This window comes from Actinia tenebrosa, unplaced genomic scaffold (genome assembly GCF_029948245.1).
Source record: "Actinia tenebrosa isolate PJP-AT-01 unplaced genomic scaffold, QUT_ActTen_1.0 PGA_scaffold2__45_contigs__length_23673736, whole genome shotgun sequence".
Classification (NCBI taxonomy): Eukaryota; Metazoa; Cnidaria; class Anthozoa; order Actiniaria; family Actiniidae; genus Actinia; species Actinia tenebrosa.
This window is the reverse complement of record NW_028292579.1, coordinates 14,751,886-14,777,461: the sequence shown is the minus strand read 5'-3', so window position 1 is coordinate 14,777,461 and position 25,576 is coordinate 14,751,886. Positions and strand designations below refer to the sequence as shown.

General features: G+C 37.1%; 1 protein-coding gene, 1 long non-coding RNA gene and 1 pseudogene across 3 annotated transcripts; 1 reads left to right on the top strand and 2 right to left on the bottom strand.

Annotated features, from left to right (window-relative positions):
• Positions 1 to 5,034: 5,034 nt before the first annotated feature.
• LOC148909350 (uncharacterized) lies at positions 5,035 to 6,099 on the bottom strand. The gene has a single exon (XM_089034099.1). It carries the CDS (start codon positions 6,097 to 6,099, stop codon positions 5,035 to 5,037), a length of 1,065 nt encoding a protein of 354 aa, XP_088890225.1.
• Positions 6,100 to 9,701: 3,602 nt separating this feature from the next.
• LOC148909348 (uncharacterized) lies at positions 9,702 to 24,000 on the bottom strand. 2 transcript variants are annotated; one of them, XR_016120566.1, is made up of 4 exons: positions 23,936 to 24,000; positions 12,299 to 12,372; positions 11,001 to 11,071; positions 9,702 to 10,092 (listed from the first exon to the last, which is right to left on the bottom strand). It is a non-coding gene; the product is annotated as an uncharacterized LOC148909348 (long non-coding RNA). The 2 variants fall into 2 exon arrangements; XR_016120567.1 differs by having other exon boundaries at positions 12,303 to 12,372.
• Positions 12,662 to 15,970, top strand: LOC148909349 (uncharacterized; annotated as a pseudogene).
• Positions 24,001 to 25,576: the final 1,576 nt, after the last annotated feature.

Below are 25,576 nucleotides of genomic sequence, written 5' to 3'. Positions count from 1 at the left end.
GAGGCTCCCCCAGGTCGTCGCGGCTTTGAACAACGAGGCGGCCAGGGCTACAGGAATGAAACCCAAGGATGCCATAAAAAAGAAACACGTGGAACACAAGTCCTACGTCAGAAGCTCAAGGGCGGTCTTCCCCCAGGAAAAGAGATTAGGCCATGTCACGGTTCGATATCTCTATGAGCCGGAATGAATTAGAAGGAGGATCCAAAAGAGCTACGGATCCTAATTGGTCTTTGGAAACTTACCAGATCCAAAGCGCGATGGCTAAGAAGGGTCAGGCTAATCGTATGGATGCCATCATCACACATCCATCTCTTACCATCAAATGCTGACAGTGACACCTTCTCCTGCGTAACGTTGTGTATTTGATGTTTAAAGGACCGCAGGGAGTTCATTTGGTGCTTCTGAGACTTTTGAGTTTGAAGCACATCCACGTACGATTGGTGAGTCAAGTCTTTCTTCACCACGTACTTTTTTACACCTTTGGCTTTCTTATCTGCGCCGTCTGTCTTTAGTACGCTGTACATCTTCGGTTTTAACCCGACGTACTCCACGATTGGCTTGCCTAGCATTTCATCCTTCATCTTCCCGATAACCTTCTTGTTCTTCGCAGAGTAAAGTGGGTGATCCCTCGGGTAACCAGACGTGTCGTATTCGTCAATGTCCTCCAAGCAGTCCGCGTAAACGTCGGGTGTCTCTATCTCCATTATCAGAGAGTCGGTGTCCGTGTATAGCAGGTGACAGCGGTCTCCGTACTTTGGCTTTAGCTTGTCATAGTAGAACTCATACATCAGCAGTTTTGACAGCTCCAGGACGGTAAATCCGGTGTATACAGGCTTGTTTAAGAAAAGGTTTGCCTTCTTCATATGAATTACAAAGAAGTTCAACATATCTACATAGCGGACAAACCCTGGTTGCGACACATACGCCTCTGCTTCTTCGCGAGTGTTAGCAATCTTTATGGAAACACGCTTGCGAATGTTCTCCATGGTCTTTCCGAAAACACTATTATTCATCAGCTTGAATAAATTCTTCTCGAAATCGTTCTTTGCTGCTGTGCGCTTTTCCGTGTTGAAATCTATGTAAGGTTGCATCCACGGCTCTTGACGAAACTTCAAAGCGCGGTGTACCTTTGTCACACGCATTCCGTGGCGCACATAGAATTGCAGGTTGCGATAGTGAACAACGTAATTTTTCTTGTTCATCAAGTTCATCGTTAATTTACGGTACGGCTTGTAGTTGGGGCATAGACGCTTTTGTAGTGGTGATAGCTGTTCGAAAGGTATTTCGATTGCTTCCGGGGCAAGTGGGTAGTCGTTGTGAAGGTGATGTAGTTCTGGCGGGTACTCCAAATCCACCTCCAGGATGAAGCCTTTGCGGCTGTCAGGTCTTATCCGCATGTAGTACTCTGACTCGCGTGGTTCTGTCCACTCAAAGTCGCGCACGGGTAGGTGCTGGGACATTGCCCACCCATAGAGGTTGTTAGCATCCAGGTAAAAGATGTAGGTGTTTGGCTTTTCAGGATCGTACCCCTCCACCTGGGGATTGTTCGCTCTGGCGTAACGCCTGCTGGGTCCGCAGACTCCACCACGGATACCGTCTTCCATAAAGCGGTACATTTCATAATCGGTTAGGAGGTCCAGCCGTGCGTCTGTCTTCTTTCGCAGCGCACTCCAGGAAAGCCCAGGAGCCGTGTAGAAGTTCGCTGGATCCAACCCGTAGTAAGACATAGCCATCTTTCGAAAGCTTTGAAAGACGTCTGCTAGTAGTACGACGTCTGACAACAGGTAAACGTCGTAGTAATCTCCCATGTTCTTACATTCGTGGCGCTTCCAAACCTCCTTTGCGTGCTCGTACTCAGCGTCAGATATTCCCGCTTCATTTAGGGTGCTGTAGAAGCATTCTTGGGGAGGCAGCTGCTTTTCCTCGAAGCGCTCCTTAGCGGATACTTAGACGTTCTGAATGGATTTTGATTCACTGGATACAACGCTGATCGCAGTGCCCATTGAAAACACCTGTTATCTTTGTTACGCACACTGATAATTGCCTTCTTACGCTCTATGAAAGTTGGCAGTGGCACGTAAGAACCACCACGAATCGGCACGTAACGGGCAATGCTAATCGTAGCGCCTTTGATAGCTGTTACAGTCCATCCAGATCCTTCTCTGGTGTACTTGGCAAGCGATTCCGAGATTGGTTCGATTTGCGAGGACACCCTTTGATCCAAATCCGTCGACTCTAAGACTGTTAGCGTTTTGGTGCGCAACCAAACTGTTGTTTCCGTTTCATCTTTCATCAAGTCAACCTCCACCACGATGGATACTTTTGCAGCTCCTAACTCTTCTATACCTCTCTCTATCAATCGCTGTATGCGTCTCGCGTTCGTATCCCAATACCTCCGCAAATCTATCGCAGAACTACCAGCGATGGCGTAAGTTTCGAAATTGTATTGCGAGTCCATTGTCTATATATAAGGAATATTTTTTGGAAGGCAACATGGAGAATAGCCGTAGGATCATTCTTGACCCCATGAATGCCCGCTTTTTGAGACCCCTGTAATCCCCGAGGACCATTTTTTGGTGCCGTAGCTTTTACTGCGTTTTTGGAATTTCATTACTACGCGAATTTGATTAACTCAGGAAATCATGGGGTTAGGTCGGGTGAATCAGGACTGGTATGCCCTATACTACTGCTCTGAAACACTCATAAAAGACCACTGTCTTCTCAAAATATCACTAAACTGTTCGTGACCTCGATGAATGTTCCCAGTAATAAATAAGTTTGCATTTGGCACAATAAACCTACAAAAACAATTACTACCGAAATCACTCAACTGTTAGCACCGCCAAAAAAAAACCATCGATCGCATTTTGAATTTCGGTTAACCCATGTGACCATTTGGAGCGCTCCAAGTGGTCACGTGACATTAGTTTCCCGCTAGATTTCAGTATGGAGTGCTATCAGATAAAAGTTTACTATGGGGATAACTTTCAAAAATGTGGGACATTTTTTACTCGCCTGCCGGTTTAACTTACTTAGACTTGTTATCCAGAGTTAAAGAAGTTACCTAATCATTCAATCACATAAGTTGCGACCAGATTCGGATTAGATATCTCGATGACGAGGGCTGTTATGTCAACTTCGAAGAAAACCTTATGAGCGAACTCTTCAGGTGTGCCCAGGATGTTCATGGGGCAAACTGGAAGAGAATTAATCTACAAGCAGAAGTCTGGCATTCACCCGCGCCCTTTAAGAGAAAAGACGAAGAAAACCAAAATCTGCCTGAGCCGAAGAAATTAGCGAAACGACAGCTTGCTAATACCACTACTTCCAACAGTAATTTACAAAGCGAGCTTTATAGATCTCCTGTTGAAAATCTTATTCGTTCCAAGAAAGAAAACATCAAAAAACAAGAAGATGGAATTGCAGCGAAACATCAGGAAATTTCAGCACTTGAAGAATCCTACTCATTCAAGCCATTAGATAATATGAGACTCGCTTGTACGAAATGTCACCTCTGAGCTGGTCATACACGCGCAAATTGCGTTAGCGAAGCTTGTCCTTCGTCGCATCTGTGTGGCGATTTGAAACGCCTTCCAGAAAAAAAACGACAAAATTAGGGACTTGAATACGGAACTTCAATTGCTCAAGTCAAAACTCAAAAGATCTAAAAGTGAACTAGAAAGCTTACAGGAAGGCCTTCAGTCCAGCAAGCGTACATTTTCCCAGCGGATACTTACACAGTTAATTAACAGCAACAAGGATAAGTACATTTCATATGTCAAGGGCCGAGAAATAATGAACTGGATGGCGATCAACACAGATTCCAAAAAGATCGAGAAGATTTGCAATGGTGTTGTTCCAGGGCCAAACGAGAATCTTCAAGAACTAATTCAGCAGCATGATAAGCAAGAGAAGCTCGGGTTATGTGTATCTAATAGTTCTACTAACAGATCAAGTATGGTTAAAGATTTATGGGCCAAGAAAGGAGTGACTTTTCCGGGAACTGGCCCTATATGTCCTTCAGCCCCACCTGTGGATTATGCCATTCCTGTACCTCAAACACCAGAAGAGGAGGACTACCAAATAAACTTAGCAATGCCTGAAAGCGAGAGAGAAAGTTCTTATCATTCATCTTTTATGCGCGCCGCAACACCGCCAATTCATTATTCGCACACTGCTACTAGTACGATTAGCACGCCCAGCAATGCAGATAATAAAGATTCATCTGAAGATTCTTTGAGTCTTTTAGCAGCAGCAGCTTCATTGCTGACCAATAATCATTGTACCCTTTACCCTGCAGACGAAGGAAATAACAAGTAAACCTGATTTTCACTTCATACAAGGGTAGTACATTTGCGTTCCAGTTTTATTAGTGAAATGTTACAATTATATTATTACAAATTAGAACTGTAAATCAATCCCTGTAGCGAGTTACAAGATATTGAATAACTAAAAGTTTACATGTAGTTTCAGTATTGAAAGTGAATTGAAATAAAATCTTGAAGTTTGATGCACGAGTTATTTAAAATAGCTAGGATTTGCGCGTTCATGTAATCAAACCCTAGCGTTGGATTTTAAGCAAAAAATAAAATACATGTGGAATAGGTTAGTTTCTGGGTTTTAAAAATCGTATAATAAAAGTTATCAGTAAATAATAAAGGCAAAACTAGCAATATCGGTGAAGTGATTGAAGTCCTGAAATGTACATGCAACAACAAGTGCCCTCGCTTGCCTTGACATCTTGTCAATCTGATTACAAAGAAGTATTTTATTTTAACTGGAAATCATTTTTCAATTGAATATTTGCTACTATTAAGCAATGTTTTTTGTCTTGCTTTTATTTGTTTGTTTTTATGCTTATGAGAGCTACTGGTATTTACTAGTAAAACTTAAATATAAGCAAAACAATGCTAGAGTCAGAGTACTCCTGGTTAGAGTACTTTTTGTTTACAAACGAGTAAGTGCTTGCATCGATTTCATGGGCTAAACTATTAATGCCCAACTCTTCAGAAGTACTGAGTCCAATCCCGCTGATTAAATTCTTCTGAGGTATTCAACTTTGTTATAAAAGCCACGTAAATCGTTGGGAGTCACATCCTGAAGAGCACGGTAAATAGCTACATCCATGTTAAATTTCAGAAGATCGCGATACTCGTACCTGTGTAGCACAGTTTTGAGTTCGTTAAAAACAAGCTCGACAGGATTGAGCTCCGATGAATACACTGGGAGGTATATTAATGTCATTCCAAAGCTGTCCAACCATTCAGTTAAGATTTCTCCTCCGTCGAAGCGATGGAATGCTACATTGTCAACCACAATGATGTATCCGTATTCCAGAATTGAATTACCGTCGGGCTGTGTGAATTGACTTGCCTCGTAGAAGAAATTCAAGAACTCCACAGTATTGCTTGCTTCACGAAGAGTGTTGGCGTACATTATTCCCTTCCGACCACACAATAAGTTTAAAGTAACATTTGGCGTTTGGGAATTGCGCATCACTTCAACACAAGGTGTACCAATTACAGAATGCCCATACTTGGGGTTCGCACAATCTGGCAATTCGAAGCCTGCTTCGTCAAAAAATTTCACACGATACGGATCTTCTGTACTCATGAAATTTATGTAACTTTGGCAATGAGCAATATTATCAGGTGAGAATTTTTCGGCGGCTGGTCTAATCACCTTTTTCCAAGACATTTTGCCCTCGGGTAGGTGTTCTCTAACTGCTCTTCCTATAGTTGAAATCGAGACTCCTGCTGTCGAGTAAGCATCCACGTTTTCTTTTATTTCTTTGTATGTAATGGACGGCCTAGACTTTATCATTAATGGAATCAGATCTAGATCTGGTTCCTCAAGCTTTTTGGGATGACCTCTGACTGGATGGAGAGGGAAGAGTTCTCCTGTACGACAAAAGGTCTGCCAGATTTTTGAGACTGCAACTCCACTAATCTTGTATCTCGAGCCTATTGCTCGGAAACTTCCAGCGAAATACCCCGTCGATACGTCTCCCCCTTGGCCTAGAATTTCGTCAATGATCAAAGACTTTAAATCGCTTCCAAATGTCTTCCCTTGGTTAAATGTTCTACCATAAACATTCATTTCTGCTCATAACTTCTGTATAGCTTGCAAAAACCGATTCTATTGTCAAGTGACCACTTGGAGCGATCCAAATGGTCACGTGGGTTAACCGAAATTCAAAATGCGATCGATCGTTCTTTTGGCGGTGCTAACAGTTGAGTGATTTCGGTAGTATAAGCTAGCCTATATTTTGCTTGCTTTGAAAATTGACAGTGAAGCCTAAGCGATCAAGCTGAATGCTGCTGACCTTGCGCATTGTTGGCCCCAAAATTCATTAGTGAGTGACAACACAGGTACCCCAAGCTCGTTATTTGTATAAGAGAATGTATGGAAATATTCCTGGATCTTTAAGGTGAAGCTGTCTGGTGATGGAACTGTCCTGTCAAAAACTTCAAGTCTATTTGTCCTTTCCTGTACATGAACCTCTTGTGTTTTAGTTGGCCAATAAAAGTTGTTTTAACTCTAAATACAAATTCAGAGTTTGGAAACACAAGGACGCGGCTCACGTTCTCACACTTGATTTCAAAACTCTTCAAAAATGAATATCTCGTATAGTTGTATAGTTGTAGTTCACCAATTCAAAGAGCAGGGTTTTTGAAAACTGTTCCTTGTTGTTTGATCGCAGTTAAAACATAGAGTAAGTAGTGAACTTGCAAAAAAAGAAATTTCTAAAATCTAGAGTACAAAAGATCGAATAAAGAGCACAGCATTTTATTTGGAGTATTTGAATGTTTTTTCAATTTTTGAGTCAGAATCCAAAGACAATGAATACGAATTAGGCAATTGCTAATTACTGTGGAGTAGTCCAAGTTTTTCATGATTTCCTGGCCATAAACCAATTTTTTGTTTCACTCATTACTGAATTTAGAAGTATACGAGATATAACCCCCTTGAAAGGGACACACTTCTATGGAAAATTCTCAAGTTATTGTCTTTCAAAAGTTGAATAACTAGCCGTCCCATATTAAAAGTCTCCAAAAATTACTTGAAATTAACTATCGATTACCAATACGTAAAAAATTGTAAAAGTTGGAGGCAAATAAGCCAGTGGTACTTACATGATTTTGGCCATTTTCTTTGTAAATTCAGTCTTGATATTTGAACTTCGAGTGCAACTGAGCGGATCAGAGGCGTTGCTAATTAATTCAGGGCTTTCAAATGACCGGCAATTCTGCATGATGCACAATTGGTAAGATGCTGGGATCTAAACAAGGTAGCACTTTATAGCTTTTCTTTATTAAATTATCAGGGATACCTTTTCCGTCAGCCACCATGAAAATCAAACCAAACTGTCAGATCGTAATCGTCGAAAGGTATGTGTCGCTGGTCAAAACTCCAGGAATGTTTACTTGTTTGATAGTTCTAATTCTCTGATTTTGGTTTTCAAACTGTTTTTATTATCTATTTTCAAAAGGTTTTAAAATATGCCATTGCCTCCATGTCTTCACCGAAAGAAGTTGAGTTGCCAGTGAGAGAGGCAGTCGCACAACAACAAGGATTTTAATCTAATACAACATTTGATGGCTAGTTGTAGGGAAAAGTATTATTTATTACTCGGGCTTTCGAAGAAAAAAGCCCGAGTCATAAATTACCCTCTGTTTTTTTTCTTTTTTTGGTCGCCAAAATGGGGTCATGGTCCGGGCGTTCCTAGCCCAGTCTTGGAAAACTGGGTTCGAGAAATGCAAAGGTATCGTGTTCATCAGACTATTCGCTTGTCGAAGAACGGAATTATATATTGAATGCTGTGTTTTGTGAAGGAAGTTTTGGAAAGAATTATGCCCTTTACGCTCATTTCACATACAGACGCAAACACCCGTCGTGGTAGACCCACACTAAAAGACGTCGAGCGCTTTCGAAATGGGTCAGTCCGCGAAGACTTTAGCTTGAAATTTAGCCAAACTAGCAAAGCTCTTACTAGTTCTCACGAGATAGCAAATGAGCCATTCATGGGTCAAAATTACGACAACACTGACAAATTTATGACTACTGACTTATCAACAAAATATTATGGTGATGTGAACGTCTCACACGTCGAACAAACCAATAATCTTCATGAGCAGAACTTCGAACCTTTGAACAACAATATGAAGATCGCCATATTGGATGAAGACAAAGAAACTCAACAAACTAATTTGAATAGTAAATACACGAGCTTAACAATTTTGTTCACTGTTCTGATTCTTTCGCTGCTTAATTGTATTATTTTGTTTCATACCTGTAAGGAAATATTTTATATATTTGTGTATATAAGCTATAGCATTAGTGCTTTTATAGCGATCATGATTTCTAGTCTTTACTGTGTATGGTGTCGCACGTGCTTTGCAGAAGCCATGAAGGTAAATATGCTTGAAGAATGTGACATTTTAGAAAATGTGTTCGAATTTTCTAATGTACATCAATATAATGATATTTTTGTGTCAATAAACGTACATGAATTTCGATCTCGTTTTGCAAAATATGTATATTATAGTCATTCTGCTCGTGTTGTTTGTAAATGCCATAGATCTAGACGCGATCGCGAACCAAGCAGACTACGTGTGAATGTTTTGAAACGACTATCTTGAAAAAGCAAAAAAATAAAGCGTTATGCTTGGAGGCGTTTGAAAAAAAACATCCCAGAGTCATCCAAGGTTTACAGCTATGTTATAATTTCTGGAGCACGAAGAAAAAGCAAGCAGAAAACAAATATCAGGTTGGTACAGAAAATGAGAAGAAGCCCAATTAATAGAACAAAAATAAATAAAACTTTTGTAGGACATGGTTACAATTCTAGTAAAAATAAAGATAGAAAGAAATATATCAAATACTTTAGGCTGTTTTCGTCTAATTTCCCATATGGCGAGTACAAAAGTGTTACTCATAAGGGTAGTTGTACAAAATACAAGCTTTGTAATGATATTGAGAAAAATCCTGGTCCAGGTATTCATGTTAATCCAAGCAATACTATACAAGCACCATACAGCCAAGGGGATGTTGTTGTATTTGGACAGAATGCAGGGCAACAATGTGTGGCAATGAGTTTATGTGCTTTAATATACCACAATATGAAAGGAATAAACAGCCCTGATGACTTAATACAAATCCTGCATATTGGGGATCAATTATATAGCAGTTTGTCACATCTAGCAAGACAATCATTCTTACTGCTCACAGAATTACCAACAATGCTTACACTATTAGAGAAAAACTACCACCTAGAATACAGCGAAAGATACACTGGTACTGTACATGGTGAACCTAGCATTGAGGATTATCAATACTGTGTGGGCGTGAAAAGAGCTTTTGAGTCATTGATATCAGAACAGTATAATTCTTTTATTTTAACAGTTAACTGTATTGGAGTTGGTATTATTTACTGTGCTGATAGTGGCCATTTTAAAGTGTTTGACTCTCATGGTAGAGATGTTTATGGAAAGAGTCATCCTCAAGGGACATGTGTTCTGTTAGATGTATTGTCTATAGACAACTTGGTCCAATATTTTCAAAGCTTGTATGGTATAAATGATCAGTATGAACTAAAAGGTTTACAGATTACAGTATGCAAAGTAGTAACAAGCACCAAAGTTGAAAACCTGTCATGTGCAAGTACATCATCAGATCAAAACAAGTGTACTTTAAACCAGTGCTTTGTAATAGCTCTTTATTCTATGTGTTACTCAATCATTTCACCTTCCAGTTACTGGATGTCAAATACTTTAGATGCAATCATACAATATGGATCACAGATTTACACTACATTCAGTAATGAGCATTGTTTAACTCCTGGTAAAGTACCAGACAGTGTTACAATTTTTGGTAAGAAGATAAAAGTAGACAAAAATGAAGTGAGTCATGGAAAATTAACTAATTTAGCTGAAAGCAGGATAACTCTAGAGACATTAATATTGAAAAAAATAAATGAAAAAACAGGATTTTTAATGTGGATTTCAAGTTACTGCATAGCTTGTTTTTATCAAAACAATACTAAAGTACAGCAAATGTTTTCTCTTTTTACATATCATGAAGGCAATTCACCTGCAATAAAAAACAAAAAATATCAGTGGTGTAAATAAACTTGTGGAGGCAATTATTAATGTAATTATCCAAAATCAACACAAGTGTGAGACTATAGAGTATGACATGCTGTTTATTCGCTGCTCTGGCGAAATGACTGAATATGAAAGAAAAAGTATTATGAGAAAACACAGAAAAAAACATGCATATGAAACCATGGAACCTGCTGTCAAAAAAAGATATTTAACAATGGATGCTACAAAAAAAAAAGAACTACTTAACAAAAGCAAAGAAAAGTACCAATCTATGGAAGCTACAAAAGAGACATCTACTTGACAAATCCAAAGAAAACTACCAATTCATGGATAGTACAAAAAAGAAAGAACTGCTTAAGAGACGGAAAGAAAAATACCAGTCTATGGATACTACAAAAAAGGAAAAGCTACTTGGTAGCCTTAGAGAAAAAAATCAATCTATGGAAGTAGAAGTTAGGCAAGATCTTCTTAAGAAAAGAAAAGAAAGAATGAAAGATAAACAAGCAAGCATTGACTCCTGCATCAATCAGTTTAAGAAAAAAATAAGACAGGGCCCATATTTTATATGTACTGTCTGTAATAGAATACTTTACAAGAAATCAGTAACAAGGTGTGTAAATTACAATCTGTACCCTTGCCAAACATGTTTCAGTATTCAACAATCATTTGATGGTAAAGAATACATATGCAAGACTTGTCATTCAAAAATCATAAAAGGAAAATTACCTTGTCAGGCCATAGTAAACAACATGTATGTGGATGAAATACCCACACAACTAGCTTCACTAGAGAAACTAGAACAAATAGTAATAGCTCAACGAATAGTATTTGAGAAGATTATCATCATGCCCAAAGGACAACAGAGAAAAATTAAAGGAGCTATATGTAATGTACCTGTGGAATGTGATCAGACATGTAATCAACTTCCTCGTCCACCTGAGAGATCTGGTATAATAATGCTAAAACTTAAGAGAAAGTTATAGTTTAGAGGACATGTTTACTTTCAAGCAGTGAGACCAGAGTTAATACAACAAGTTCTTATTTGGCTCAAGATACATAATCCATTGTACAAAAATATAATAGTTGATATGAACAATATACCTAGCAGTCTCACTGCTTTACAAGGATATGATACACATCATAATGGTGAAGAACAACAACCTATATTGAGAAATGCAACAACAGATACAGATACTGATCCTGCAGTAGAACATGATGCAACAGATGATGCACTGAATAGTGACAATGAAGAAAGTGATGACCCATTAAATGAATACAGGGCTCCAGTACATGAAATATGCTTACAATCACTTATCCCAAACTATCCTATTACTACAGATGACACTGACCAGTCAACAGGAAATGAGGTCTATAGCATAGCACCTGGAGAAAACAAGCATCCTCTCTCATTTATGCTTGATAAACAATGTGAAGAACTAGCATTTCCAGTATTGTTTCCTAAGGGCAGATATGGGTACACAGCAGAACGACAAGTTCCAGTTTCACCAGTGAAATACTTTAATGCCAGACTTTTGCATTATAGTGGAAGGTTTGCAACAAACCCAGAATACCTGTTTTTTGCACAGTTTATAATTGAGCAAAAAAAAGTATCAGATAGCATTAATGTTGCTTTAATAAAGGTTCATGGACAACCACTCACAGCCTCTCAACTAAGAACTAACCCCCAGAGCTTAGCAAACTTTATTTGCCAAGATCAAGCATATTTATTTCTGAGGCAAATACCAGGAACACCACCTTACTGGCAGAAATTTATGTATGAAGTAATTGCAATGGTCAAGCAACTTGGTATTCCAACATGGTTTATGACATTATCTTGTGCTGATCTAAGATGGCCTGAACTGTTTCAAATATTAGCAAAAATACAAGGTAATAATCTTACTGATGAACAAGTTGATGCACTCTCTTATAATGAGAGATGTCAAATGCTTAACCTTAATCCTGTTGTAGTTGCAAAACACTTTCAATATAGAGTTGAAACATTCTTTACTCAAGTGTTACTGACAAATGCTAAACCAATTGGTAAAATAGTGTACTATGCTCTTCGTATTGAATTTCAGATGCGAGGGAGTCCCCATTTACATGCTCTCATATGGTGTGATGATTGCCCCAAGCTTACCAATGACAACAAACAAGAATACATTGACTACATAGATAAACATGTACAGGCTTACTTGCCAAGTAAAGAAGAAGATCCTCAACTACATGAACTAGTGAAAATGTATCAGAAGCACAGCCATTCTAAAACCTGCAGAAAATATAAAAACATTCAATGTAGATTTAACTTTGGTCAATTTTTTACAAATTCAACAATTCTAGCAGAACCTCTTTCTGATGATATTGATGAAGACATTAAAATGAACATCTTGGAAAAACAAAAAGAATTTTTTTCTTTAGTAAAACAGCAAATAGATGAAGTGTTAAATCCAAATAATTCTAGGTATGATTCTTCACTTACTGAACAACATATTTTAACTCTGTTGGCATCACAAAAGAACAATATTACTCTGTACTAGCTATTTCACCAGATTCTAACTATGAACTACATTTAAAAAGACCTATTGACAGCTGTTTTATTAACAACTACTTCATTGCTGGTATAATGGGATTTCAAGCCAATGTGGACTTACAACCTGTTTTTGATCATTACAAGTGTATAACATATATATGCTCATATTTCACAAAAGATGAAACTGAGTGTTCCCAAGCAATAATGAATGCAGCCAAAGAAGCTAAAGCTGCTAACATGAACATTAGAGATGGCTTGAGAAACATAGGTGCTGCATTTCTATCAACAAGAGAGGTTAGCTCACAAGAATGTGTATACAGATGTATGCCTGAACTCTGGCTAAGGAAAATTTTCCCTGCAACAGTGTTTGTCAATACTGAGTTAGCAGACAAGCGGGTTCGAGTCACAAAGACAAAACAAGAACTTGAAGATCTAGAAGATGAGAGTACAGATATATTCAAATCCAACATAATTGAACGCTACAGTATTCGAGCAGCCTCTATACCTGCCGTAGATAAGCTTTGTCTTGCACAATTTGCAGCTCATTACTACAAGGACTATAACAAAGGAAATAGTCAAACAATTGATGCACAACCAGAAGTACTTACTGATGACTTACTTGAAATACAACATTGCAATTCTAGTGACTCACCACTGCCTAACAAAATAAGATTGATGAATACTAATGAAACTATGAAATGTAGAAAAGTCAAGGCTGTAATCAGATATCATAGGCCTAACAAAAGAAAAGAACCAGAACTATTTTTCCATCATTTACTAATGCTCTATTATCCATGGAGAAATGAATCAGAACTCCTTGGAAGTGATCATACTTATGCATCAAAATTCTATGATCCAGAAGTACGAGACATTGTAGAGCATAAGAGATCAATCTTTGAACCTGATTCAGAAGCAGTAACAGAGGCACTAGAATGGCTAAGAAACAATGAGGGTAAAGTTGTACATTCATGTGACCCTATTAATTATCAAGAAAATGATGAAATGCATGAATTAGGGGTGCAAGATGAATTAATATCACCAGATGAGGAATTCAATGAACAAGTACCCTCACAGCTGGCTGCACATAATAATCAATTTGCTAAGAATCCCGGCACATCAACAATAACAATGCATCATCAGCCAATAGAAATATCTGATGATGAATTACGTAAATCAGTTAGATCATTAAATAACATGCAACGCAAAGCATATGACAAGGTGCTTTCATGGAGTAGAAATAAAATGAAGAACCTCAACAGCCTTAAATCAGAAATTGTTGAACCAATTTACCTGTTTATTACTGGAGGTGCTGGTGCAGGAAAGAGCCACTTAATCAACACAATCTATCACACCGTAGTAAAAACCTTCAGATATCCTCCAACAAATCCTGAAAAACCAACAGTCTTACTAGCTGCACCTACTGGAGTTGCAGCAATTAACATTTCTGGTACGACCCTCAACACAGCATTAGCAATACCTAAAAATACTGGTGATGTTCTGCCTGCAATGTCAGACCAGAAAAGGAACACAAATGAGAATATCTCTGTCTGAGCTGAAACTAATAATAATAGATGAGATATCAATGGTTGCTAACACTTCTCTGCTCCACATCCATCAACGATTAATACTAATAACTCCCAACTTTTTGCTGGTATTAGTATTATTGCTGTTGGTGATTTATATCAGCTACCACCAATTCGCAGAAAATCAGTTTTTGAAAATTACAAGAATGATGCTTTTAATCTTTGCCACCCATGGCATGTATTTCAAATGATTGAGCTAACTGAAATAATGAGACAAAAGAATAACCAGCCATTTACTGAACTTTTGAATAGATTTAGAACTGCTTCCCAAACTGATGAAGACATCCAGTGTATTCAGTCAAGATCAATTAGTCCATCAGACACAAATTATCCATCTGATGCTCTACACATATGGGCTGAAAACTTCCCAGTAGACCAACACAACAATGCCAAATTAGAGCAGATTCCTAAACCCATGTATACACTAAAAGCCACAGATCAATATCCCAACAATGTCAACAAACAAGATATTGATAGAGTACTGGCAAGAGGAAGATCTGAAACAGGAGGACTTGATTATGAATTTCATTTAAAAGAAACAGCAAGAGTGATGATTACAGCTAATATTGACATCTCAGACAGATTGATCAATGGTCAGATTGGTACTGTAGTCAAGATAGATGTCAATTCAAACACTCAAAGACCATCAATAGTATACATCAAGTTTGATGATGATAAGGCAGGACAAAAAATGATTACTAACAGCAATAACCCATATGCTGAAACAACACAAAGCAGTACCTATTGAACCTATCTTGGCAAAGATAAAAATGAGACCCAATAAGCCATCATCACCTGAATTACAAAGAATACAGTTCCCAATCACATTAGCATGGGCCTGCACTGTACATAAAGTACAAGGACTGAAATTAGATAGAATTGTAATTAGCTTTGAACTAAACAAACAAAAAAGCTTTAACTATGGTCAAATATATGTTGCCATAAGTCGTGCTAAAACATTACAAGGTATTTACATACTTGGAAAAATTGAACACAAACATGTTAGAACAAATCTTAAAGTACATGAAGAATATGAGAGATTACAGACTACTTCTGCAGAAATTAGCATCCTAGCTGATCAAACATTAAACCAAGCAAGTACTTCAACGCTATTAACTATGAGCCTCCTTAATGTCAGATCTCTTAATAAACATAGTATTGATATAAAGTTTGATTCTACAATTTGTAAAAGTGATATTTTGGCATTTACAGAGACACAACTTTTTCGTGATACAAACGACATTCATATAAGAGATAGCCTACAACCATTTACACTGATAAGGCAAGATCATGTGTCAGACAAATTCTCTAGTTTAGCACTATGTACTAAAAATTACATTGAAGTGAAAGAATATGAATATTTTACATCAATTAATGCAATTAGATTTCTTGCTATTAACCATGCTACTGATATTAGCCAATCTTTTCTTTTACTTTACAGAAAGCGCAGTTCTAATATATTACAATACATAGATGCTATTAAAAATATACTGAATGATAACGACATTGATATCATCCTTGGTCACTTCAACATAAACTACTTCAATGACAATGAAATAGAGCCAATGAAAAATTTAATGAATTCGTTTGACTATAAACAACTTGTAAAAACTCCTACATTTGTTGGTTCTGGAAGTCTCATAGACCAAGTATACATTAAACAATATTGTCATACCATTCACTGTTTCGTGTTTGCTGTGTACTATTCCGATCATGACGCTCTTAAAATTTCAATAACTTCTTCAAAATATTAAGCTTTAGAGTCTTGAAAAATACCGAACTCAAGTGCTAACGAGTGCTAACAGTGATAACAGCTAACCATGCGATGCCGGGAATCGCCGGAAGCAATCGGAGGGGCTCGGCGAATCCACGGAACCAAACGGCTATAAATCATGCGATCAAGTGAGCCAATGAAAACTCTCGGTCGGTGTGAATCTCATCCGGATCCATCCTGAATGGACATGTACATGTGCACGAAGTCCATAAAGTTGGTTTACATTCCATACTTCATCCTCATTCACCTGAAGTCTTTAGAGTAGTCAAGTTATCCTCTAAGTATTCTTTTCCAAGGTAAGCCAATATCCATTGCAGATCTGTTATTTTTATTCGTATAGCTGAAAAGTTTTATTCCTTATCAGGTTTAACGCCTACAATACCACAGATTTTATTCATATCTTCGAGACGTTCCAAGTCGGCGTCTTCAGCGATGGCGCCAAAATTATCGAAAAAAGGTAAGCACTCTCCTCTCCTCCATGTTATCTTCCTGTAATTCATACATTAATTGTTTGTGTTGATGTACATGTTATGCATTCAATCTGTTTCTTTCAGATGCAGCTAAAAATACCGAGACCTCCTCTCAACCTTCTGTCTCGTCTGCACAGTCATCAACAACTTCTCCAGCCACGCCGCCTACTGGGAAAGGTTAGGTTTCTTCTTCGCTATTTTTAGTGTTATTATACTTTTCATTCATTGTTTGGTTCTTTGTGTGCATTTATTTTGTACTCATTCAATTTGATTTGTTTCACAGGAGTAAACTCTACTAAAACATCAGAGAACGCACTTCAGCCTTCCATATCGTCCACACCGCAGTCCTCACCTTCTGTAACCATGTCGCCAAATAAAGGTTAGCTTCCTTCTGTTAACTCTGTACTAGTACTACCTATTAAAACTTCTTTTGCTAGTTTAAACTGAGGTTATTGTTTTTACTTTTAACTCAGGTGCCTATTCATTCCAATCTTCATTTACGCCGTCCGCGTCCTCTGTCTCGTCAGTTCAACCAACCATTCTTGGCTACGTGAAAAATATCGGCCCAACAAAATATTCAGCCAAAGGTTCAGAGTACTTTTCCTTCACGATACAAGAAAAGCAAACTAAGACGAAAGCCCTGTGCTTTTCGCCAAAAAAGCACAAGTCCGATATAGCGAAAAAGGTGGAAAGCGGCACACCTCGTAAGATTACTAAATTCAACCGCGATCCCAAAGAAGATAACGTCGTATGGATAAACTATCATACCAATGTTGACGAGGCACCCGAGACGATGGTAGATTTCTCTCAAGATCAAGTTAATACAGATCAAGCACCACCAGTCGTCACAACTAAAGATGTTAACGCCATCAAAGTTTTCGAAACAGTTTGCGCGACAGGGCTCGTGATGTTTGGGGATAACAAACCGCAGCCAATCCCAAATAAGAAAAATCTCACAAAGTTAGAAGGCTGTCTCATTGATGAAACTGGCAGCATCCCCATAACCATTTGGAATGAACATATTCAACTTGTTCAAGACGGAGAATTCTACAAGATCCAAAATATGGTTGTGAAGCAGTATTTTGGCCAAAAGTTCCTGTCATCTACCACTTCATCAAATTTCCAAAAAGTCACTGAAAACCTGCCTAAATTATCCCCCGACGTAGTCCAAGAAGCAGGAGACCAGCTTAGAAATACTGAAGTAAGATGCTCTAATTTCCGTAGTGTAGATATTATCACATATTATAATTGTTTGAACTGCGCCAAACGACTTCCATTTAGGCAAGATTCAGTCGTTTTGAGATGCAAAAATTGTCAAAATTATTGCCTCATAAAGAATAGTACCAAAACCATTACTGCTCGTGTGTCAGCAGTATTGCCAAACAATAGTGATACAGTTTATTATTCACTATTTCAAGATACCCTAGAAGCTATTCTTAAACAACACCAGCTGGAATATGGCGGTGAAGTTTTCGATATAAATAACATGGAAGACAAACTTAGTGAAATCATTTTACTGTCGCACAATATGAAACTCAAAATCAAAAATGACAAAGTTGAACACCTTACATTTGAATAGGCTAAATATTAACTAAGATTGATAGAGGTATTGTTTAGCTAAACGTTTAAAATAGTTCTTTAATAGTTCGACCGTTGAAAAAATTTAGACAAATTCAATTCGTTTCAATTCAAGCAAAACCAACAGCTGTTTTAAATGTTCATTTAGCTGTAATTAACGTTTGAAGAGTTTCATATCATTATCATTAAGAAATGTAAGAACGTAATCATCCCTTGATATTTACTAATTGTATTAATTGTTTGAAAGGTTTTATATCATTATCAATAAGAAATGTAAGAATGTAATCATCCCTTGATATTTAGACTGTAAAATACCAAAGAACACTGGACAACAGTCTTAAAGAAAATGTTTATAATTACTTTTGAAAGAACTTTGTAGGTTTGGTATGTTAAATTGTTGAATAAATAGAGGATATTACATGGGCGCGCGTAGATACGGATTTTATCTTTGAGTGTTCAATTTGATATCTCACGAGTGAGCGCAGCGAACGAGTGAGATATCGATTGAACACGAGAAGATAAAATCCGTATCTACAAGCGCCCATGTAATGTTCTGTTTATTATATAAACTCCAATGAAAAAGCAAACATTTTATTCTTAAATGCATGTCAAACAAATCTGAATATTTTAAAATAGATGCGTTAAAACATAAGCAATTCAATGTCAATTTCTTACTGTCTATCCTAAACTATTGAGGATAAAATTGTCAATAAGACAATATCAATAAGACAAGAAATATGATAATTCTGACTATAAATAAAGATAAAATTATAATAAATCGCGAAATATTGCAAACTGTTCCAGGTTAAACTTGAATGTAAAGTTTATAAGTTAAGCTAAGTTAATTTTCCTGGCTGCTGCCGCTATCCGATGACTCAATACGAAGTACTCGTCGAAACTTCTTTCTCGGTTCAACTGGAGGGCTGCTATATGGTGCCATATTTATGTTGAAAATTCCTCCAGATATTGTATTTCCATAAAACATTGTTTGAAGTTGGTTTTCTTGGACTGAGGAGGTTGATGAGCTTGCTTGATAGAAATGTTGTGCTTCGGCTGTGTGAAACTCTGATCGTTGTGCGACTGAACACTCGCTGTTTGTTGTACTTGAACTCAGAATGTTTGATATATTTTCCTATTTGTCGCTCTCGGAGACTGCTGTAATTATTTACTGACTGCAAGTTTCGGTGTCCAGTTATTTGAATGATCTGGTTTGGGGGGACATTACTATCCTGTAATTTTGCACTAGCGTCTTTCGTCCAACATGGTTTGTTTTGCGGGGAATTCCACCAGCGTCGCACATGTCTTTCAACATGCTGTTCAATTTATTTACTCCCACAGGCTGTGCTTTAAACCAATTGCTTTCACTATTTTTGCCTTGAATAGATGTTTCGAAGTAGTTGCAAGAAAGATAAAATGGAGCATCAGGTTTCAACATTATTTCTGGCCGCTTGTCTCGGTAAAGTTTGTATATGTTCACTGGATCTCGCTCGGCTGTGACTTGTTTGTTTTCATACATTCTTGGTTTTACTGTCCTGACATTCCTAGGATCATCATCTTGTCTTGTTTTTGTTTGTCTCTCTGAAAGGACAAGATATTTTTTCCCCTGACTATCAGTCTCTAAAGCAACGTCGCCCCAACACAAGCTCCTCTGTTCTGTACAACCCCTGAGACCGAAGTGAATCATGTTATTCAGCCAGACTGAATTCAACAACGCTTGTGGAGAACTGGATCCCAAAACATTCTTTTGAAAAAGAATATTAATCTCCTCGTCTGTTAAAGCAGTTGTTGCGTTGGGTTTGCTTCCTCGACCTTGCTTTTTTAGCTTCTTTTGCTTGGCTTTCAGAGCGTTCCTCAACCTCGAAAACTCCGGGTCAAAAAATAGCCTTTTGCCGTATTCTTTTTGAGTCAGGTATCTGTCAATACTTGATAATATTCCTCTGAGAGATCATGGTTCGTAGTCGTTGCCTTTCTTTGTCCTTGCAGCAATAATAAATTCGCTAAGGTACACATTCAGCTGCTCTGGCAGGATTTTCTCCAAATCTCGGCTTTCGTTTCGCTCCTCTAGCAGAAACTTCAAAACGATGTTCAGGTCATAGGCGGTTTTTTTCTTTGTATTTTCGTTCTCTTCTTTAGCTATGAGATTGTCGACATCTTCCCGAGATACTGTAGCTAATCTTGATTTAGTATTTTCGGGGTTTTCATTCAAGATATCAAAGTTCCAGTGTGGTTCGTTTGCTTCAGGCATTTTCAACAAGCGAGCACATTCAAAGCGTGTGTTTGCATGGAGTATCCATGGTAACGTGTTATTTTCACATGTGAAATAACATGTTATTTTCACGTGTGAACATATCAATTTTTCGCGCGAGAGATCACCTGATATTTCATTGGAGTTTGTATAATAAAAACATTTATTGAAAGAAACTGTATGATTAGAATTTAATATCTTATTATTTTGCTTAGCAGAAATTTCTAATATCATATATAGATTTTATAATAATCCAAAAATGAAAATCAAGTTAAATGCAAATAAAAAATGTGCAGCACAGATGCTTACTTACAGAAAGTAAGGAAAGACCTGGGAAAAGACATTAGAGAGCAAACAGAGTGCAAGCAATATATCTGTGAAACACAATTTACTAAATAGTACAAAATAATGCTAATTAAACAATAGAAAACATTAAAATTTGTATAAAATTGTACTATTTAGTAAAACTAATTTTTCACGGATATACTGTTTGCACTCTAGAGTGCATTCAGTTAGTATGTGAAACTTTACTAATACTAAATAGTACAATTTTATGTAAATTCTATTATTTTCTATTGTTTAACTAGCACTATTTTGTACTATTTAGAAATTAGTGTTTCACGGATTAACTGAATGCACTCTAATCCATGAAACACTAATTACTATTTTGTACAAAATAGTGCTAATTAAACAATAGAGTGCAAACAGTATAACTGTGAAACTTTACTAAAACAAAATTGTACTAATTCGTACAAAATCCTTTGTTTTCCATTGTTCAAGTAGTACTATTTTGTACTAAATACTATTTTGTGTTTCACAGATATACTGTTTGCACTCTACTGTTTGCACTCCAAAATGTTCAACCACTTCACTATTAAACATACAGTTTAATTCATATTTATTGAGAAGTTTAGACTATTTGCGCGCATTCATACCAAGCTCAATTAACAAATAGAAGATTCAACAAAACACTTGGGCATGCTAGTAAGAAGTATATCAAACTGTAGAAAAAACTTAGCAACGCTAATCTAAAGAAGCCCGAGTTAACGCCACAGGTGGCGTCTAGTTTAAACTTATAGGAGAAACATAACATATACTTTATTTGTTGTACTGAAATTGTGTCAGTAAAAGGTATTATTGAGCAAAATATTGACTGGTTTTATTATTGCATGCATCTTTCATAATATCTACAACATAGAATGATAATAAAGTCAAACTTTATAACCCAAATTTACAAAACACTTCTACTTTGTGGTTGTTTTTTCGTTTTTTGTTTGGAGGATGGGTGTTGATTCAGTAAGTTCTATTTTTAAGTAACTATAAAACTTGGGCCAGCTATAAACAATGAAAGAAACTAGCATGGAACTATTTGACAGGATAAAACCCAAGTGTCATAAACTTCTACATTAGAATATTCCTGTTCAGGATATCCATGAACGGCTTCATCTAATTCTTCGTCCTCGAGGTCGTAAATACTCTCATTCTCGTTGCTTGAATCAAAGTATTCATCAGCATTATCAATGGATTCCATCTTACAGCCTTTCTTTGATAACTGGTTAATTTCAAAGATACAAAGATGCAAATAAAGCGACCAAAACAGGTAAAAACACTGGAAGGAACAGCCAAGCTCTACTTTGTTTTACTTATTGGAAGCCAAGTCTTTCTAGCTGTGACGTCATTCCACCCCAACTAGGTACCAGACCTCGCGATCTCATCCAAATAGATAAGGCGTGACAAAACTGCGTACTTTGGGGTGTTATATCTCCGAGTATATTTAGTCAATCGAAAAATTTTTTTTTGTCTATTCATCTCCAACACACAGAAAATCAAAATTAATCATAATCCTATAAAGGTTATAGGCACTTTAAGCAAAGTTCGGGTAATGAATGACATTAGCTAAAACTTAATCATCTGTTACGTGGTTAAGCATAAAGAATAAGGGATAAAATGGATAAAAAGCACGCTGTTGAGCAAGGACTTTAAGAATAAGGGATTAAATATATATGCACGTGAAAATTGGGATTACATCACCAGCTCTATATAAGAAATGTAAATGTAAAATAAAGTGAGCAGCAGTTAATACTTGAGGACTTCGTTGTTGGTTTTGGGCCGACGGTACATTTTTGGTAGCAGAGCGAGGTTTGAGATTCTGGAAGCGTCAGGTACAGTATTAAGTGCTAGCTCATGGAAACAAGATCTAAGGCAAGGAATAGGGAAGAAGCCTCCGAATCTGGAATGCATTCCAGTGTTGAGGAATACAAGGATTTGCCAGGACCAGCTGGAGATCAAAAGAATGAAGCCTTTGAAAGACAAGTTACGGACATCTTGAAGGAGGTTAAACTTTTTGTCGCAAATGCTGACGCCGAAACAAACGAACTGGAGAGTCAAGTTCTAAAAAACTAAAAAGATAATTTAATTTGCTAAAACCTTAAATGGCCATAAGGTGTAGGATTTTGCTCTCTGTATCTGTCAATTTTTTCAACTATTTAAACGAAAACTCTAAAATTGAAAATATGGAATTCAAAGTTTAACTTTAATTGATAAAAAAAATCGAAAATTGGGGCCAAATTCAATAAATAGATAATTCAATTATATTAAAAAGACGAATGGCCATAAGGTACACACATTACAAATGAATTTGGTAAAATAGTGGAATAGCGTTCATGTGGTAGTTATTCTTTTCTATTTATCAAATGATAAACAAAAAATAAAATTGTAGCTGTGATAGGCAAAATTTAATTTTAGTTTCAAAACAAAGTCATCAATATTTGATAAAGCCAAACGTACATTGAATATTTCATTGCCAGGCCCAAATTACAGGCAAAAACGCTCACGCGTTGACCCCTAGAGTCCATTAATGATTTGAATTTTCGAATTTCGAAAATTGACAACGTCGATAACGAAGATATGAAAATTCCAATCAACTTTAAATTCAACATACGACACTTTGATTGGTTAATCAGTGCTAACACAGGAAGGCCAAGAAAACATGGCGGCCAGAAATAGTTTTGGCCGTGTTTATGTGCCGGGAAAGCCTTTACCTGATATTATTCGACAGGAAATATTTGTTCATCTCAGCAATAGCGGATTGTCCAATAAAGCAATTTCGCGACAACTGAAAATTTCTAGTTGGGGAGTCCAGAAAATACTTCAACATTATCGACGACATGGAACTGTATCTCCATTTCGCTCAAGGCGGGAGCGTTCCCTACAATTTATTGATGATATCCTCCAAGTAATTGAGGCATGGAAATTACAAAACCTAGTGTGTATGATTATGAAATAAGAGAGTGACTTCTGCTCGAAGGTATCTGTAATTTAGATGGTTTAGCTTCTTCATCACGAGTCGAATAATGAACTGAATTTTCATTTGAATATTGCAATATTGCATTATTCCGGTTCGTACGTGTAAAAGGAATAATTGCCTAATGATTTCATTAATCAAATCTAGGGGTCGACGCTTGAGCTTGTTTGACTGTAAAACAAAATGGACGAGCGATACACGGACTCACGATGCAGGAGGAGCAGGAAAAAAGGTCACCGTTTTCGTAAGATATAACTAAAACAAGGCTAAAACTGAATTATAGAATTCAAAATTTTTCTTTTTAGTTTTGATGTCATTGGATATAATCTAAAATAACCAAGGTTTTACCTTGAAGTTGTCTCGACACACTTGACTCTTGAATGCAAACACGTTCCAACACGACGTGAACACCGAACACTGAACACTGCGCATGCGTACACAGGAACCCCAACGCGATGTGCAAACATTTGAACGTAGTGGGGGAAGGGGAGGGAGTGAGCTGGGTCTTGCCTGCGGAGGCTCTAGTTAAGCATTTATTTTCTTTATTTTCTTCATTTTCTTTTTCATTTTTCTTGTTTCAATGCTCAATGGTATTCCAATTTTACTTTAATTACCCATAATTTCTCCAATGATTTCAAGGTCTATAATTACCATAATTTTACACGCCCTCCCTGGGTTAGGCGAAATTTGTACTACTAGTATAGTAAACATGGCTTCCAGAAGTAGATCTGACTCCTAAACTTTATCAACGATTTCGTCAAGTTTGTGAGCAATGGCCTGTGGATAAGACTAGATGTGGGGGAGACCGGGACTAATATGAAGCCACAATTTAATCTTTTTTGCTAGACGAATGAAGGTGAAAAGATGCTGCACAATCAGGTGAAAAAAGCCACCCCAAATCCCAGACCCACAAAGGATCAATACAAAAAAAGTTAGTTTTAAAACAATCTTTACAAATATATTTCTTAGCTTATATTAATTTATCTTTTACGAACTCCATACATTTACCGTAATTCGAACGACACTAAAATTGAGCTTAGGATACCTGTAATCAGTTTCAAAAACTGAGGCAATATTCATTATTATAAACTTTTGGTCGAATTGAGCAACCATATGATTACATGTAACAGCCGGCCATAAGCAAGGACCTTTAAGCAAGGTTTGTTCAAGACATAGTTAGCCTAAAAAGGCCCACATGTATTAAAGTTGAGGACAATGTGACAAATTTCAGGGGTATAATTATCCTATGTGAGATTATTGTCCATATAAACTCTTATGCACTTTTATCTTTGATAACGTCATCCTTATCTGTACTCTTTATTTATTTATTCAACTTTACCACTGTGAGGTGGACAGAAATACTTACAGGTCTAGGACCATATTACATATATAGCAAACAATTTGAATTTGAAAGTTAATTTTCGTGGAGGGAGGAAAACCAGAGAACCTGCGAAAAAAAACCTTGAAGCTCAGCAGAGAACCAACAAAAGACTCTAATCAGATACAACACCAAGAACCTGAGTCGCATTAGTGAGAGGCAAGTGAGCTGAACACTACATCACCTGTACTTCCCTTTTATAATGCACCTATCAATATAAAGCCTCTGGGATTAAGGGGGCAAACCCAGGGGAATTGACATTATTCAATGCCCCGACAACAGTAGGGAATTCGATGTGGCTGCCATATTGAATAAGCCGAAAAATACAATAAGCATGTGTAATAGGGTGGAAATTTGACTTTTATCAGTGGTTATCTGGGGTTTGGCATTTGAAATTAATTTCAAATTCAGAAAGTCAATATGTGCAAAAACGATACTGATTTTCTCAAGGAATAGGTCATATGCATACTACCACTACATTAAAATTTATGTTCTTTGCATACGACTCTCAAGTCATATGTTGATTTTCACAGAAGGAGAAAATCCAGAGAACCTAGAGAAAAACCCCAGTGGTACAGGAGAGAACAAAACATTAAACAAACTCTACACTC